Genomic DNA, 16,746 nt, shown 5'->3' on the forward strand with positions numbered 1-16,746 from the left:
ATTCACAGGTGGGGAGTCCAGGTAGAGAGAGGGCGCAGCCACCTGTGATTTGAGGCTTTCTTCATTGTGGAAGCTGCAGCTTCTCCCTTGCTGAATCTCAGACACATGTCCCCCCTACGCCCCGTTTTAAAGTTTCTAAAACTGGGTTGTGTCTGAAAAATGATGCCAAAAAACTTCCAGATCACCAAACCAGGCAGTAAAGTGGTGTGATTGTTTCTGGCAGTGCCCATGTGTAGAGAAGGCATCCGGATACCTGAGTGTTATTAAATTGGTAACATTTCACTGGTGGCATTTCATCTTAACTGGGACTCCCCAGGTGGTGCTCAAAATACCTTTGAAAAGGTCACATGCAGCACTGAAACAAAAAGCTGCAGAGAAATGTGACCATCACATGCCGGGCAGTGCAGGAAAAGGGCGTCAAAATGGCCAACTCCCTTGGAATAGCTCACAAACTTTTTAAGGTGAGGGAGGAGACTCCTGTCACCAAAGCTTCTGGGACTGTCCTGCTTCACGGGTTCCTGACTCTGTGACCTTGGGCAAGTCACTGGGCCTCTCTCAGCTTCGTTTTCTTCTTAGGAAAATGGGATGACACACCTCATGGGGGTGATGTGAGGATTAAATGAGATAATTTGCACAAAACATGGAGCCCAGCACATGGCACATGAGAAGCACTCCCCTGACCCCTAGTCTGGCTGGAAGGAATTTCCCCAAGGAGATGCAGCTAATAAGTGGCTGGCCCGAACTCCCACCCCCTGATCTACTCTGCTGGGCTGCCTCTTGGGTCCTGGGACTCTCCCTGCTTTCCTGCCCCACCCCAGTCCTATGCCCTTCCCCCAGCCTCTTGCCCTTGGTGTGGGCAGCTCATTGTGGCCACATGACAATTCCTTCCCTTCCTTCTGGCTGCCCAGCCCAGTGGCTCTGCCCACACCCCCCTCCTAAAGCCCTTGCCACCTTCCACCGTCAAGCAATCAAGCCATCCCTGCCTGCTTCATCCTACAGCCTTGGAAATAGATTCCCTCCTCCCACCCTTCCCCTGCCCAACATACACACAACTAACTCTCACCTTCCTTACATAGGGCTTTGCTCTCCAGGCAGCAAAGCACGGCGGCAAGAAGCCAACTTTGGGGCCAGACCTAGGGATACGGTCAGTTCACCAACATTTCTTCAGTACCTTCTGCATGCCAAGCACGGTGTGACCCAGGCCCAGTGTCTGAACCTCTCTGAGCCTCGGTTTACTAATCTGAACCCCGGGATAACACTAGCGGCCCCCTCAGATGGCCGTGTGGATTTACCAAGGTTTGTAAGATGCCCAGCACAGCCTCCTGCCCTCCTCTTCAATGCCTGAGGTCTTTGTTCAGAGGCAGAAGGAACGACCAAGGGAAGACCAGCATCGCTCACCAGAGAAACTGAGGCTGGGTGAGAACAAATGGCTCGCCCAGGGGAATGCTTCATGGTGGCCATGGAGCCCCTGGATGGCCAGGCTCCCCAGTGCCCCCCAAGTTGTTTGGAACCCTTTGAACCCAGTGGCACAAACAGACCCTCGGTGGGCGTGGACGGTCAGCTTTATTTCTTTCCATGCCGAGAAATACAGAGGAGAGAACTGGTGAGTGGGGGCCGGTGGTGGTCCGGGGGTGGTGCTTGCTGTTCCCTAGGGGGCCCGGGGAGGGGCTGGGTCAGTGCCCCAAGCCAGGGGACCACTGTGTTCATGCAGCCAGTACTGGACCCACGAAGGCGCTGGGATGGCAGGGCCACTGTCCCTTCATGTTCAACGAGGCCTGGGGGTGTCAGGAGGCCTGTGGGTGGGAGGCAGCAGGGACCCTCCCTCCCAGCCTTACCTCTGAAGGGTTCCCCATCCTCTGGCCCTGGGCTCCTCTCTGCTGGAAAGGCCAGTCTCTTGAGGCCTCTGAGCTACATCCTTAGTATGACTAGAAAACTCTCAAGTCGTTCTCGCCTGCATGGAAGGCTGCTCCTGCCGTACCTGCTTTTGCAGCGGTCTGCTGCGGCTTCTCTCTTTCTCCACTATCCTGGGTTTGGAGTAGGAGTCAGTGTGTGCGTCTGTGGGAGTGAGTGTGTGGCAGGGCCTGTTTTTGTGGGTGCGACTGTAGATGGGGGGGCAGGTCTGGGTGTGCGTGACGGTCCCAGGGCGCACAGAAGCCGCAGTCCCACCTCTGCCATCATTTTCCCACAAGACCACGCCTAAACAGTCTGGTTCACTGCTCTCTTCTCCCTGGGATGCTGAAGCTGGGGACCCCTGGGGCCTGCCGGAAGACAGCTGACTCATGACCCCTCCTTCCAGGGTGGGGGCCGGTGAATGTCAGATTCATAGACCTCATCATGACTCCCCTGGCCTGACCTGACCTTGAAAGTGACACAGATACTCTGGGCTTATCCCCTTCCTCCCCCCGACAAACACGGGCATTTCTATTTTGGCCTCAAAGGTCCCATAAAGCAAATCCAGCTGGTCCCTCCTTTAGGGTCGGGAGAGGTTGGAGTTTATTCCCTGGGTGGGTGACTGACACAGGAACGCCAGCCCTAGAGGGATCTGCCCATGCCCCTGGGCCCTGAACCCTCCCCTCGTTCATACAGGCCCTCCTAGAAGGCTTGGGGCTGCACCCAGGACCCAGAGCCCCTCCCGGCAGACAGCGCCTCTGTGCTGACATGCTCCCTCCTCAGGAGCCTCTGAGGAGGGCGGGAGAGACGGGCAGGGACCCTGAAAGGAGGCATGAGGGTCCTGAGCAGGCACAGAGGACACATTCTTGGCCAACTTGGGGCCCTGAGAACCTGCCCTCCCAACCTCCTGGAACCCTAGCTGCTAGGCAGGGCCTCCCAGGGTGGGAAGGTCTGGAGCATACTTCTCCAAGGGTTTGGGGGCTGAAGCCAACAGGGGACGTGGGAGCAAGAAAGACCAGGGAGAAATCTGAGGGGCCCTGCTTAACTCCTTCCAGGTGTCCCATTAGGTTCTGAGACAAAGGCCATGGTGTCCGGGCCCCTGATTCTGGGCATGTGGATGTGTTCCTAAGCCCAGGTCCCCAAAGATGGGACCCTTCAGCCAAGCTCTTCCCTCTATCTTGAAACTCTCTAGACCCCATGAACAACAAACCTTCATAAAAACTCTGGCCCACGCCCCTGCAGAAGGCACAAACACCCCTGATGACCTGGGAGCCCATGGGAATTTCCCCCAGGGGTGGTCCCTAAGCCTGCTCCAGGGAAAGCCTTTGCTGTTTGTGGTTGGCCAGGGGCACAGGGTGAGGCACAGAGCATCAGAGGCAGCTGGGCTGGGAGCTGGGAGCCCAGGCCCCACCTGAGCCCCTCTGCGTGGGGACCCTGAGCCCCTCTGCATGAAACTCCGAGTTTGTGCCCCAGACAGCCAGGGAGGGCCTGTCAGGATGAGAGCTCAGGCCTGGGTTCCTTTTCGCCGGCTGTCCTGGAGGCAAGGTCAGGCCCCGGGAGTTCTTGGTTGGTGCCCCAGGCTACAGGCCAGGTAGGGACTAGAGGCGGACTGCGTCAGCCTGGCAGGTGCTCTGACACCAGGCTTCTCAGCCGAGACGCTCCTGAGGCTGAAATGTTTGGGAAGAGGTCCGTGGGTCATGCTGTCCCCGTTTGTGTCTCCACCAACATTCCTCTCGGTGCCTCCACCCTGCGATGGATGTAGGATTGAAGTCTGGCTGTTGCCTCTTTCCAGAGCAGCTGCACCTCCTGTGTGTCCGAGGGGTTCCAGGGCATGTGCTGAGCAGAAGCTTGGCCTCCGAGCTCAGGGTGCTGGCTGGGGTCGCAGCAGGCATGTGGCACAAGGCATGCAAAGTCTTTTTTATCCTGCCTCAAGAAAAATACAAAAGATAATAAAGGCCCGCGTCTTTTCTCCTGGTCATCAGACACGGAGGGACTGTGCTACCTCTCTCCCCGCTGTAGTCTTGTTTATGGGGCTGGTTTCTTCTCCCTCTGGCAGTATGTGCTGCTTGGCAGGTCCCAGGAAATCATGGGGATGAGAAACCAGCCAGAACCCTGGGGCTAAAATGCCGGGACGTGCCCCTGAGATTAAACCACAGTATTCACTGGTTTCACAGTCAATTTCATTTCCTTCCTTCCTTTCTTCCTCTTGCTTTCCCATTTGATGTGGGCTGGCAATGGGGTGACTTGGGGGTTTCCCTCCAAGTTTGTGCTTTTGGAGCTGGGGAGCAGGTGGGCACCTGGCAGTCACCATCCTGTCTCCCGAGGTACATGGGGCATGTGGGTGCGGAGCTTTCCAGCGGGCGGGGGCCTGCTTCTGCTAGCACAGCCCCCTAGTTAGTTCTATTTCTTCTGAACTGTAAAGAAAAGAACAGGTATGGCCGAACAGAGCTCAGAGCATGGGGTCTTCCGGTCCCTTTTTTGAGGATTTGAGTTTTTGTTTCCTAGTGGGAAATGGTAACAGGCGTGAGTTGGTTTGGGGCTCCTGGTGGAAGTGAACTCCTGCCAAGGAGAGGACCGGGCCTCAGTGATTGGTTCGGAGGTGGGCACGTGGACCCCTGAGGCTAGAACCATCGCTGCTTGAATATTTTAGTGAAAACTAAACAGTCCCCTTTGCCAATTTGAGCTCAGTGGTTGTCACTTGCCATTGAAAGAGTCACGGCTAAGGTGACAAGCAGCAGCAGGACAGAGACTGAGACGTCAGAAGGTGACACTGAGGCTCATAACCTGGGCTAGCGGGGTCCTGCTTCTCAGGCACCTGCACATCTGTCAGCTCAGAGATTATGGAACATGTTTCCGCTCAGACAGATGAAGTGGAGGACCTGCATTTTGAACCCAGGCAGACTGATTACAAACCTGAACTCTTCCCTCTCCTACGAGGCCAAGGTTCCCCATGACCCCACGGCTGAATCCCAGGCTTTCTGCCCCAAGTTGAAAACTCTATATTCCAGAACAGTGCCTCCCAAACTATAACGATTGGGCTGGGAATCTTGTTAAAATGCAGATTCTGATTCAGTGGGTCTGGGTGGGGCCTGAGATTCTGTATTTCTAACCCCTTCCTGGTGTCAGCAGCCACGGCTGCTGTCCATGGAGCACACATTGAGGGGCAAGGTCTTTAGCGGAACAGCTTATGTTGATCACCAAAGCGGCAGAGATGCTTGGAGGCTCCCAATGGGAGTGTGTGACAGGAGGGAAATGGACAACACTGGCCTGCATAGCCCAGAAATTCTCAAAGCTGCCTGGGCTTTGTGAGCAGCTGCGTGGCACCTTTGAAAAGGGTCTCCCTGCTTGGATAACTTCCCTGGGCCACCTTTGGGCGCTCACAAAAGTGTTGCTTCCTGACTTCCAGCACGTGCATGGTTTACTTCCAGTAGGTCCTGGCTGTCTCATCAGGGGTGCTGTCTGGCTGGCCCCCAGTTTGCCAAGCAGAGTCACATGCGTCATCTCAGGTGATGCTCGCAAAAGCCTCTGTATTGGAGGCTTCTTCCAACCACTTTCGACGTGAAAATGCCGAGACTCAACCCAGGCAGACCCTGGTGCAGGACGCAGGACCATCAGGGCTGAGACTAGAGCTTGTGGCCTCTGACTCCCGGGCACGTGCTCTTCCCACGCCCTTTGCTAGTGATCTGTCCTCCAGGCATTAGAAAGTCAGAAAGCCAAGCCCACTCAGCCAGTCCCTGCAGGGGACTGGGTTGCTGTCCTTGAGTGAGAGGAAGAGGCTGCGGCCCACACGTGCTCTCACCCTTCTCCCCACCACCTCCCCTGTCCCAGGGGGCTGGGCCACGGCCTTCCACAGTCCTCACACCGAGTAAGCTGGAGTGCGGCTGGGCCTCACCTGCAAAGTTGACAGTCACGGCCACGATGATGATGACGACCCCCATGATGATGAAGGTGACGCTGAGCATCCCGGCGAGGCGGCCCAGCCTCCGGGCCCCGTCCAGGTCTCCCTGCTGCACGCTACTTCGAGACTGCAGAGAGAAGGTGGCAGAGACCTCAGGAAGGCTGTCCTTGGCAACCTGGGAGGGGGCCCCTTGCTGAGCCTCCGGAACACACCCGGTCCCCACTGCAGCCCACACTCCAGCAGCCCCCATAGGGGAGAGGCAGGGGGCTCCTTCAGGAGAAGTGGCCAGACCTCTTGAGGAGACCCGTAACTAAGCCTGCCCCTCGCTGGCTGGGGACAGCTGGAAGCACGACCAAGCACTGCAGGGCGTTATCTCAGGACAGTGACGGGCAGGGTGGTATAGTGGGGACCGAGGGCCTGGGAGCGTGGACCAGGCCCAGGCCATGCTGAGCTAGCAGGAGAGATAAGCCAGGCCCCTGCGGACCCCAGCCCAAGGCTCATTCCTGTAGCTGCACTAAGGCAGCCCCTGTGGCTTTTTCTGTGGCCTGACATACCTGCCTCTTTTCCTCTGTGAGCCCCCTCTTGCCATAAAAGGAAGCAAATCACTGGTCCTCTCTCTCCCTATATCCCACCCAGGAACCACATCCTTGTTCAACCAAGTCCGCTTCCCAGATCACACCAGAAAGGCGAGGCATTTTAGGTTTGAACCAGGAAGGCTGGGGCTGGGGTGGAGCCATGTATGGCTTCACGGGGGCCCTATCTGATATTTCACTCCTTCTCAGTGAGCTCGGCTTCTCTTGGCCCTATTTAATTGGGTGAAACCAGGTGGGTGAGGATGAGGATGGACAGAGGACAGAGACAGAGAGGATCATGAGGGGTCCGGGGGGGATCAGTAGGAGGTGTGTCCCAAGCTTCTCCATGGAGGCCCCCTCACCACTGCCCGGGACTGGCCTGTGACCTCCAGATTCCTCCAGCTCTAGAACTTGGACTTGTATTGATAGAACAGGCACAGGCAGGAGTCTACTAGAGGTGTGACTACTTACAAGACCTCAGGCCATTTATTTGGTTATCTTATGTTCTGATTATTGGAGGCTCCTGAGTTCATCATGGAACCATCAAGTACCTTGATGATGATGGTAACGATGATGACAAAGATTTATTGAGCCCTGACTTTGTGCCAGGCAGCTCACTGACGACTATGCCTAAATGATCTCATTTAGCCTCAGAATCATTCTATGAGGTTGGCAGTGTTGCCCACTTTTAAAGAAGCTGAAGTTCACAGAAGCGACATTTCCCCCTCTATTCTCTTCATTGGGGCACCCCCCGTCCCCGGGTCCTGTCTTCATCTCTCAGAATTCTGATTCCCCACCTCCACCCCGTGGTTCCCTGTGCCAAGCTCCTTCCAGGCCAGGGCCAGCTGCCCGCCCCAGTGTGACCTCACTCACTTTGCCCCAAACCACAGCTTCCTACTTCCCAGATCTGCTCCTTGCCTCGCGCTCCTCCTTCCACGTGCTCCAGCCCCAATTATCGGCAACAGCCTGGAGTCCTCCCACTCAGTCCTAACTCCCCTCCCATCCCACTCCACTAATGAGTTTCCTCTCCTAGTCAATTCCATTGCAGCTCTCCTCTCTAGCTTCGCTGCACTTGCCCTAGTTCCAGGTGCCACTTCTCACTCAAGCCATGACAAGAGCCTCCTGAAGTTCCCCCTGGCTCCAAGCTCTTTTCCTCTCCATTCTACTCCCCACACCACCATTTCACCCTACAGATATTCATGCCAGGCGTGGTGCGAAGACCCTGGGACACAGCAGCGTGCAAGAGCAACCCAGTTCTTATGCTCGTGGAGCTTACAGCCTTGGGGGGAGGCTGGCCTCCATGGTGACCACACAAATAAAAGCAAAATTGCAAGTGTGGGTAGTGTTCCAAAGGCGAGGTACCTGGTACTATGAGAGTTTATGAAAGGGGAGAGTCAGGGAACACATCCCGAAGGGAGGACATCTGGATTGAGATATGAGAGATGAGTACAAATTAAATAGATTATTTTTCAAATGGAAGAAGAGTGTTCTGCGCAGAGAGAACAGCATGTGCAAAGGCCCAGAGGGAGTCCCTACGTGGCAAATATGTAGATGTTCAATAAATCATTATTGACTGAAGGAAGCAGGCGGGAACTTGACAAAGGCCAGTGCAGCCGGGGCTGAGGCATTGAGGAAGAGGAGGCTGCAGAGGTGGGCAGGACCAGGCCAGGTAGGGCTCTGCCCATACAGGAAGGAGGTCGGCCCTTATCCCAGAACAGTGAGAGCCAGTGAAGATGGAAGGCTGGGGGCAGAGGATGGTATGATTGGATGCAGGTTTCCAAAAGACGCCCCTGACCGTAGTGGGGGATCAGAGGAGAGCCAGGAGCTGAGGCAAAAGCTCAGAGAGATGATGATGGCTGAGGCAATCACTCTTGTCCAGCATCTTCCACGGCCCCCCACTGTCTGCAGAATAGAGTCCAAACTCAGGTTTGCTTTGCATTTCCTGGTTTTACCCTCTGCCATTCTCTTCCACAACCTCTGGGTCTAGCCGATCTGAACTGCTCAGGGTATGAGCACCGACTTCCACTTGCCTTTGCTCGTGCTATTTCTCCCGCCCACATTCCTGCTCCCCCATAACACCCCAAGTCCAAATCCTCTCTATCCTTCAACAGCTGGCTCCAATGCCACCTCCTCTGTGAAGCCCACTGAGATTCCTCCACCCCCACTGGAATGGTCATAATCCCTAGCATTATTTGAACATTTACCTTGTGCCAGGAACTATGCAAGCTCAAGTGTAGACCTCAGCCTCTCTCTGCTGCCCAGGGACATTGGGGCACCAATCACTCCTTGGTCTTTTCACCCTCTCCTTCTTGACTGGATCTTTTTCTCTCCTGTCTTGAAGAAATCCTCTATTTGTCTTACCCAGTTGTAGGCTCCCCAGTGCCTACAGGACAAAATCCAGATTCCGTTTTGTGACAGTTGGGGCCCTTCTTGATCTGGCTTTTCTCCATTTCTCCAGTTGCTTCCCTCACCACGCCTGCCTGGTGTTCTATATTCCAGCTCCGTCTCCTCATCTGTAAAATGGCCTAATAACAATCCCTGCCTCATAGGAGTGGTAGAGGATAAAATGCTCTAATGCCAAGCTCAGGTCACCAAACTCAGGACATCAACACTAAGGCAACATTGGGAGGAAGAGGAAGCAACATACAGAAAGACTTCTGGGATTTCCAGGAATTTCAGCTTCAGAAATCCTGGGGTTACCTTGAATCATTATCCAGGACTCATTCTCAGCTGTAAATATAGCATCAGGGGGAGGGGCAGAGGGTTTAAGATGAGTCCTGCCCCCGACTTTCCAGAAAAAGTCTGTGCAGTAATGATTCAGGGCCATGGAGAGAGGCACACAGGTAGTTTCTTGGGTATGAGAGGTGAGGAAGAAAGGCGAGAGGGAGGGAGAGAGAATTTTTTTCAGTTCTACTGAGCCCAATCTCGCTTATTTATCCGCAGAGCCATCAATCCATGCACCCCGGTCATGCATGTTCCTTCAAGCCCGAGGGACACCATTCAAGGAGACACAGTGGGAATGGCTGCACGGAACAGGGCAGACCTGATTGTGGCTGCTTTGTTGTGTCAGACACTTTATACACGCTATGCAATGTAAACCTCACAACTGTTCTGTAAATTTTAGTTTTCCAATCTGTAGAAAGGAGGGATAGTAACTGCCTCTAAGAAGAGAGCCCTAATTTTACACGAGAAGTTGTCCACTGCTAGCTGGCACTCATTTCTGAAGTACCCCCCCCCCTCCATTAGTTACCAAATGAAAGATCCATCCCTTGTTTCCAGGGATAAGAAAACCCTTCATTTCTTTTTATGAGTAAATTACCAGCTGCTCTCCATCCCCATTAGTGACATCATCTTCCTCTTATACCAAATGGCTCAAGTTGAAGGCACACTAATAATAACTGCAGTAGTGGTTGTAATGACTGAATTAATAGATCATTTGTGATTGCAATGGCTGTGGGAATGGTGAGTGAGAAAATGAATTCAGGTTAATAGATCGGTGAGGGAAGACATTGAAAAACGTTTGAGTGTGGGGAAAGGATAAGGCGGGGTTGGGGAGAGGATAGGGTGAGGAGGATGCTGATGAGAGCGGCTAGAGGCTGACACCAGCCAGGGGAGGGTGGCAACAGAACTTCTCCGGAACGAGCTTTCTCCACCCATGAGGCTCAGGCCAAGGCCCAGCAGATCTCAGGAGAACTGACAAGATGTGCCAGGGCTGATCAGTTATTAGCCCTTCCACAGAGATCAAGCATCTCCCAGCAGGTCAAGGCAAAAGGATGTGCTTCTCCATGCGCTTCACAGCACTCTCTCTGCATAGATACAATTGTTTCTGAAATGCCCTGACTACAGTTTAACCCCCCTGTTGCTGGAGAGAGGGGAGGGATGGTGGAGGATCCTGGGGAAGGAGTCAGGGCAGCTGCAGTGGTGGATGGGAGGGATTGGGAAGACTTAGGGGCTTGAGACCGTAGCTGTTTACCAACTTATTCAGAAGTATGTCAGGAGGCTTCCCTGGTGGTCTAGTGGTTAGGACTCCGTGCTCTCACTGCAAGGGCCCAGGTTCAATCGCTGATTGGGGAACTAAGATCCCACAAGCCACAAGGTATGGCCAAAAAAAAAAGAAAAAAAGATGTCAATATCTTAAGCCATATGCCTACATGCCAGCTGACCGTCAGCCCTGGTCAGGGCTTAGCACTCTTGTTGAGTGAATGGATAAATCATAAATGAATGAAAATGAGCCTGCAACACATCAGTTAAATAATTAAGTTGTTGAAAATGCCTAAGTAAGGAAGCGTTGAAGCCACTCTGGATCTCTGCGTCGTTCCCACATGCTGTAGGAACAACCTACAGAGAAGGGACTGCTCAGAGGCCGCAACCAAAACCACAGACAGGGCTGCCTACCTTTCCCAAGGCTGTAATGAGGGGTGAGACTCCATTATATCCAAATTGCTAAAAGCCAGAAATGCCTGTTCACTGGGGGTTTGCCCTGTCCTCTGACATTGCACTTTCATTTAGTATTAATAATAATAGCAGCCACTTCCATTTATTAAGCATTTACTATGTTCCAGGCTTTGGCACACACATTAGTTCATTTAATCCTCCCAACAGCCCTATGAGGTAGGTGGTTTTATTACACATTTTATAGATGAGGAAACTGGAGCTAAGGAAGGAGGTTGAATGATTTGGACATGGTCATGTGACTTAAAAGGGATAGAGATGGGATGCACACCCAAGTCTATCTGATGCTTCTTTTATCAACAACTGAAGGCCCACTGCCTGGGGCCCAGCATCCCTCATTGACAGGAGATCTTGCTGGATCGGGGAGCATGGCCATTTCTCATCCTGACCCAGAGGTAAAATGGATGAAGCCAACCTTGCCCTGGCCACCCCAGGAAGCTCACAGGAAGCTGCGGTGCTGAGCAGGCCTGGGCCTGGACACCTGTGATCACAGCTCCTGAGGCAGAGCCCCTGATCCCAGCCCTGGTCCCAGCAGGCCCCTGTCAGAGCCCCAGTGGGAAGGACACTGCTGGTCCATTAATCTTCCACTGATGGAGGGAGTGGGTGGTGGAGATGAGGCTACTGGGAGGTGGGGGAGAAAAAGAGGGAAGGAAGTAGAATTATTCCCTTCCTGCATAAATGCCTAAAAGGTTTGCCTTTCCTGGGAGGGACACACCATCCTTGCCCCAGAGGTAGATACAGGGTGGGGCCATGAAGAGAACACTGGATTCAGTATCCAGCTGATGTGCCTCTTGCCAGTTGTGTGACCATGGGCAAGGCACTGTTTTACATGCCTCGGTTGCCTCATCTGGTAAATGGGAACAATTAGCTAGACTCTGTCAGCCTCATACTAGGACATGCTCTGCAGACAGTGAGCCCTAGCCAGGCTGTCAGGGATGTGGGTCTCCTTCTCCCCTGGGGTCAAGGGCTTGATCCTTCACTTGGTAACAAGTGGGGAGACTTCAGATGAGGAGCTCTGAAGTCTGTTGCCAGGACCTGGAGACACCAGCATGGAGACTTAACTCTCTTTCCACACTCTCTGTCTCTCCTTCACCCCTGCTGCTGTTTGAGTGGCACCAAGTATTTCAGCTCTAGATAAATAACTGACCCCTCCCTCCCCAGGGCATGGGAGTGTCCTATGAACTAGAAAAGTGAATATCACAAAAAAGCGACTCACACAAATGTTTTGGATTCCCAGTGTATATAAAAGTTACGATTATACCTTACTGTAGTCTAATAAGTGTGCAATAACACTGTATCTTAAAAAGCAATGTACATACCTTAATTTTTAAATACTTTATTGCTAAAAAATGCTAATCATCATTGCTCAGCAAGTTGTGATCTTTTTGCATTAGTAACATCAAAGATCACTGATCACAGGTCACCATGACAAATATAATAATAATGAAAACGTTTGACATATTTCGAGAATTAACAAAATGTGACCCAGACACAAAGTGAGCAAATGCTGTTGGAAAAAAAAAAGGCGCCGATAGACTTGCTCGATGCAGGGTTGCCACAAACCTTCAATTTGCAAAAAATGCAATAGCGGCAAAGCACAATAAAACGGAGTATGTCTGCTTATAAAATGTCCAGAAGAGGCAAAACCATGGAGACAGAAAGAAGATGAGTGATTGCTCAGGTTTGGGAGGAATGGGGAAGAAAAAAGGCACTGGGTTTCTTTTGGAGGTGAGGAAAATGTTCTAAAATTGACTGTGGTTATAGTTGCGCTTGTCTGTGAATATACTAAAAATCATTGAATTGTACACTTTAGATGGGTGAACTGTATGATATGTGAATTATATTTCAAAGCTCTAAGTAAAACAAGAACCAGGACTTCCCTGGTGGTCCAGTGGTTAAGACTCGTGCTTCCAGTGCAGGGGGCACAAGTTCGATCCCTGGTCAGGGAACTAGGGTCCCATATGTTGTGTGGCGCGGCCAAAAAAAAAACAAAAAAACCCAACAAACTGGTGATGGCTTCCCATCCCCCCCAGGGAGACACTCGCCTAATTACTACCATCACGTAATAGCACTTCCTATGTGCTGGGTGCTTTAGCACTTTGTATGGCTCATCTCATTTCACCCTCACACAACTCTATAATTTAGGTGTTACGCTGACACCCATTTTGCAGATGGGAATACTGAGGAGAAGAGATGTTTGAGTGACTTGCCCGAGGCCACAGAATATCTTGTGGTTTTGTCTAGCGTGGGTGCTTCTTGCAATGTGTTGTAAGGATCTGTTTACAAGTTTCTCCCCACTGGACAGGAGGCTTGTGGGAATTGGTGATGGCATCTGGTTTAGCACTGTATTCCCTGCCCCAGGCCCGGTGACCATCAGACCTGACTCAAGAACCTGAGAAGGATGTAGAAATTCACTGGGGGTGGGTTCGGTGGTCTCACAGCCTTGGGCCCGGGTTTCCCTTGACAAAGGCAGCTCCTACCCAGCTCACACCCTGCCAACCCCAGCAGGAGATGGATTCTAGCGAACGTTTTCTCCTGGGTCCTTGTGTGGATTCCCTCCGCAAAGCCTGTCTCTCCTCCTGGGGCTTCTCCCTGTAACCAAGAGGTTGGCCCTGCCCACAGCCACTGGCTGCACCCCTGTGGCCCGGCTCTGCCCCCAGCTGCCTCCAACAGTAGCAGGCAGCACAGGAAGTTCCTCAAAGGCCTGGCCCAGCCCTGGCTCTTCTGCCCATGCCAGGTCCCTGCCAGCGTCCCCTAAAGCCCTGGCAGGTGGTGCTGGATTTGATGGGGGTTGGGGAAGGCCCCCCTGGCTGGAGACTGGGCCTCGGTGAAGTGGATAGAGACGTATGAGGAAATAAGGGTTTTCTCAGAGGACAGCGGGGCAGCGGGAATGACCACAGCTCCTGGGGGCCCGACGATGGATGACTTAGCAGGGGAGTCACTCCAGAGGGAAGCAGACAGTGTCTCCCCTCTCAGTGTACTGTCCCCTGCTCCTAACCTCATTCTGAAAGTCATTCCCTGCCAGCCCCTCTCTGCGTCTCTCTCTCACAATCTCCTGGACCACAAAAGCACTTGCCAACATCTACCAACATTTTCTGTGCCTCCTCTGTAAGTAGCTCTATCCAGATGACTTGGATTGGAGATGATCTAAGGTAATTTACTCAAAACCCTAGAGCACGAGTGTGTGGGAAGCAAGGACTAGCCCCCATGCCCCTCCCTGGCCAGGCCAGCCATGCCCTCTGACACACGTGTGTTCCCACCCTTGGCCCAGACCCCCCACCCTGAAGACAGATGCTGAAATCGGTGCAAAGGTGAGGCCCAGAGGGCCCCAGCAAGAAGTTCCCCCCAGAGGAGCAGCCCTGGGGGAGCCGGGCCCCAGGGCCCTCAGTCCATGGCAGGGAAGCCACCGCCTGCTCTTGGAAACCAGAGCTGCCAGAGGCTGACAGAACACCAGGGGGGGTGCCTGGCTCCCCTCCTGAGAACATGGGGACCTGGGACCCCATGCCGGCTGCAAGCTCTGCTGATTCACAGCCCCACTCAGGAATGACTCCTTGGGACAACGCCCCCGACCCCTGCAAAGGCAAGACCCCCAACTTAGCTGTATTTCTGTGCAGAATTTAGCTCCAGGTGGCTCTCTGGAATCCCCTTTGCAGCAGGGATGTGTGCAAAGTCAAGCTGTGATGCCCAGGAGCAGAGATGAAGGAGGACAGCGAACAGAAGCTCTCCAGGCCCCTGGGCCCCTCTCCAAGGGGGAGTAATAGACCCGCTGAGAAGGGGAGCCTTCCCCCCAGCCCCCGGCACCCAGCTCTTTTCTCTGCCTCCCAGGCAGGGAGACTGGTGCCCGCAGGGAAGCATGGCTGCTGACCCCAGGCCCAGCCCCTGCCCTGGAACGAAGAGCAGCACTTACCATAATGGAAAAGATGAGGGGGATGAGGTTGAGGGGCCAGATGGGGCAGAAGCAGGAGGTGATGGCAAGGACGAGGTAATCTTTGGGAACTTCTCTGTCCTGGGTATAGGAGGTGGTGGCAATGGAGGATGCCCGCCTCGAGCTGGCCCGGGAGGATGCCTGGGGGAGCGAGGCCTCCCGGTGCCCCTCGGATACCACCTTGAAGGGCAGACTGTGGCAGCCCTGCTCCAGGTCCAGAGCCCCCGAGGGGGACTTGGACAGCTTCAGGGGCTTGTCATCCTGGCCCCCGACCTTGGTGAGGAGTTTCTCCTTCTCCGGCAGGTCCAGGGGTGAGACGGTGCCTGGCTCCTGCGCCGGGGAAAACTGAGGCTGCCCGGGGTGGGCCATGCTGGCCTGGGCCTTGGGCTGCTCCAGCTCCAGGCCGGGACGAGGGGCTCCAGAGGGACCTCAGCGCACCATTCCTCAGCCCAGACTCAGGGCCTACAGGTCAGGGGCAGACGTGTCACCCAGGAGAGTAAGGGCCAGCTGGGGGCTGGGAGGGTCAGCTTCTCCGGGCCAGCTGAGTTCAGAGGCTCAGGCCGGCCTACTGCCCCACGGAGCTCCGGGAAGCTGGAGCCTTCAGTTCCATTCAAGTTTGAGGCCAACTTTGCTGATGCCGCTGACAGCACAGACGGGCGGGGAAGCGACAGAAAGCAGCTCCAAGAGCAGAGAGAAGACTGCTCTTCTCCCGAGTGAGGCTTTGGCTAAGGCAGGGAGGGGGTGTGTGCGTGTGTGTACATCACCCAGCCTCCCTCCCTCCCTGCCCTCCTCAGAGATGCTTTTCAATTCCCCTCTCCCCAGAGAACCGCCCAGCAGCATTCTGCCTCTGCCCCAGCCCAGCCCAGCTCAGCCCAGGCCAGCTCAGCCCTGCCCAGCCCAGCCCAGCCCAGCCCAGCCCAGGGGGACTTGGGCCAGCCTCTGGCTTCCACTACTGACCCAGGACCTGCTCTTCTGGGTTGGGGGCTCTGGATGGGGAAGAAAGACAGAGTGGGTCAAAATGGGTGTGTCTTCAACTGTCACGGGAGACTGAGCCCTCTGCAGCTCCTCTGCTGGAGCAGCCTCCCGCTTCTCCTATCTGTTGGGAAATGCTGGCCCCTGGACCTACTGCATCCCACCTCGACCCTGACCTCCAGCGCCCAGAGGCGTCCAGGCCAGAGCCTGGCTCCTAGCTCCGGGAGGGTCTAGTACTAGTGTGGCCCCTGGATTCTGCCTGGACCCTCTGAATGGGTGTATGAGCAGCTCACCAAGGGGTGGGGCAGAGGGGCTATTAGGGAGGAGTGTTGGCCCCATCTCATGGCCATTAGAGCTTTTCTAAGGTGCTTTTAAAAAGCCAGCAAAGATCCTGTTTCAGGAGCTCCTTAGGGCAGATGCCGGCTCTGAAGGGCCTCGGTTCTGGCTGCCTGTCCTCTGTCTCTTTGTTCTCTCATGTCTCCTCCCTCCGTTTCTGCCACCTTCTCTATTCTCTGCATCTCTTTCTATGTCCCCGATCTCTCTCCTTACATTGTTTTATAAGGTGACCTAGAACCACCAGGGTGTGTGTGTGTGTGTGTGTGTCTGTGTGTGGTTTGGAGGAGGGCATAGGTCATGGGGGTTGGGGGTGGGAAGTTAGAGGTGAGAAGGGGTCTCAGAGGTTGTGGAGTTCAAATCCTTTGATATCACAGATTAGAAAAGCGAGGCCCAGAGTCATCTCAAAGTGTATCCCAATCAGATATCAATCCCTGGTCCAAGTCCCGGGGCTGGTTTGGAGCAAGATGAGCCATTTTAGTGGAAAGAAATATCTTTGGGTTGTGTATCAAGCTGGCTTCAGAAATGCTGCTTCCAACAAGGGCCGTGACAAGGCAAAGGAGGCAGAGTGTGACGGGCAGGGAGTGGAGAGCTGGCCACAAAGGGATGGGAGGAGGGCTCCCCCAGGCCAGGGATGGGGCAGAGGGAGTGAGCTGGGCTCTTGTGCCCAGGAACTTCCAGAAACGTGCTAATGCCATTTTATT

General features: G+C 54.2%; 1 protein-coding gene across 3 annotated transcripts in view; it reads right to left on the reverse strand.

Annotated features, from left to right (window-relative positions):
- Positions 1-15,570, reverse strand: part of TRARG1 (trafficking regulator of GLUT4 (SLC2A4) 1) — a 37,429-nt gene extending 21,859 nt beyond the window's left edge. The window contains exons 1-3 of one of the 3 annotated variants that reach the window (XM_082443622.1): positions 14,720-15,570; positions 5,783-5,915; positions 1,545-3,813 (exon numbers count right to left, since the gene is read on the reverse strand). In XM_082443622.1, coding sequence (XP_082299748.1) covers positions 3,809-3,813; positions 5,783-5,915; positions 14,720-15,106 — 525 coding nt within the window. In that variant the 5' untranslated portion in view covers positions 15,107-15,570 and the 3' untranslated portion in view covers positions 1,545-3,808. Of the gene's footprint in view, positions 1-1,544; positions 5,916-14,719 lie in introns of those variants that run through there. The other 2 variants (XR_014257951.1, XM_082443621.1) reach the window with 2 other exon arrangements.
- Positions 15,571-16,746: the final 1,176 nt, after the last annotated feature.

This window comes from Balaenoptera physalus, assembly GCF_965194825.1.
Source record: "Balaenoptera physalus genome assembly, chromosome: 20".
Lineage (NCBI taxonomy): Eukaryota > Metazoa > Chordata > Mammalia > Artiodactyla > Balaenopteridae > Balaenoptera > Balaenoptera physalus.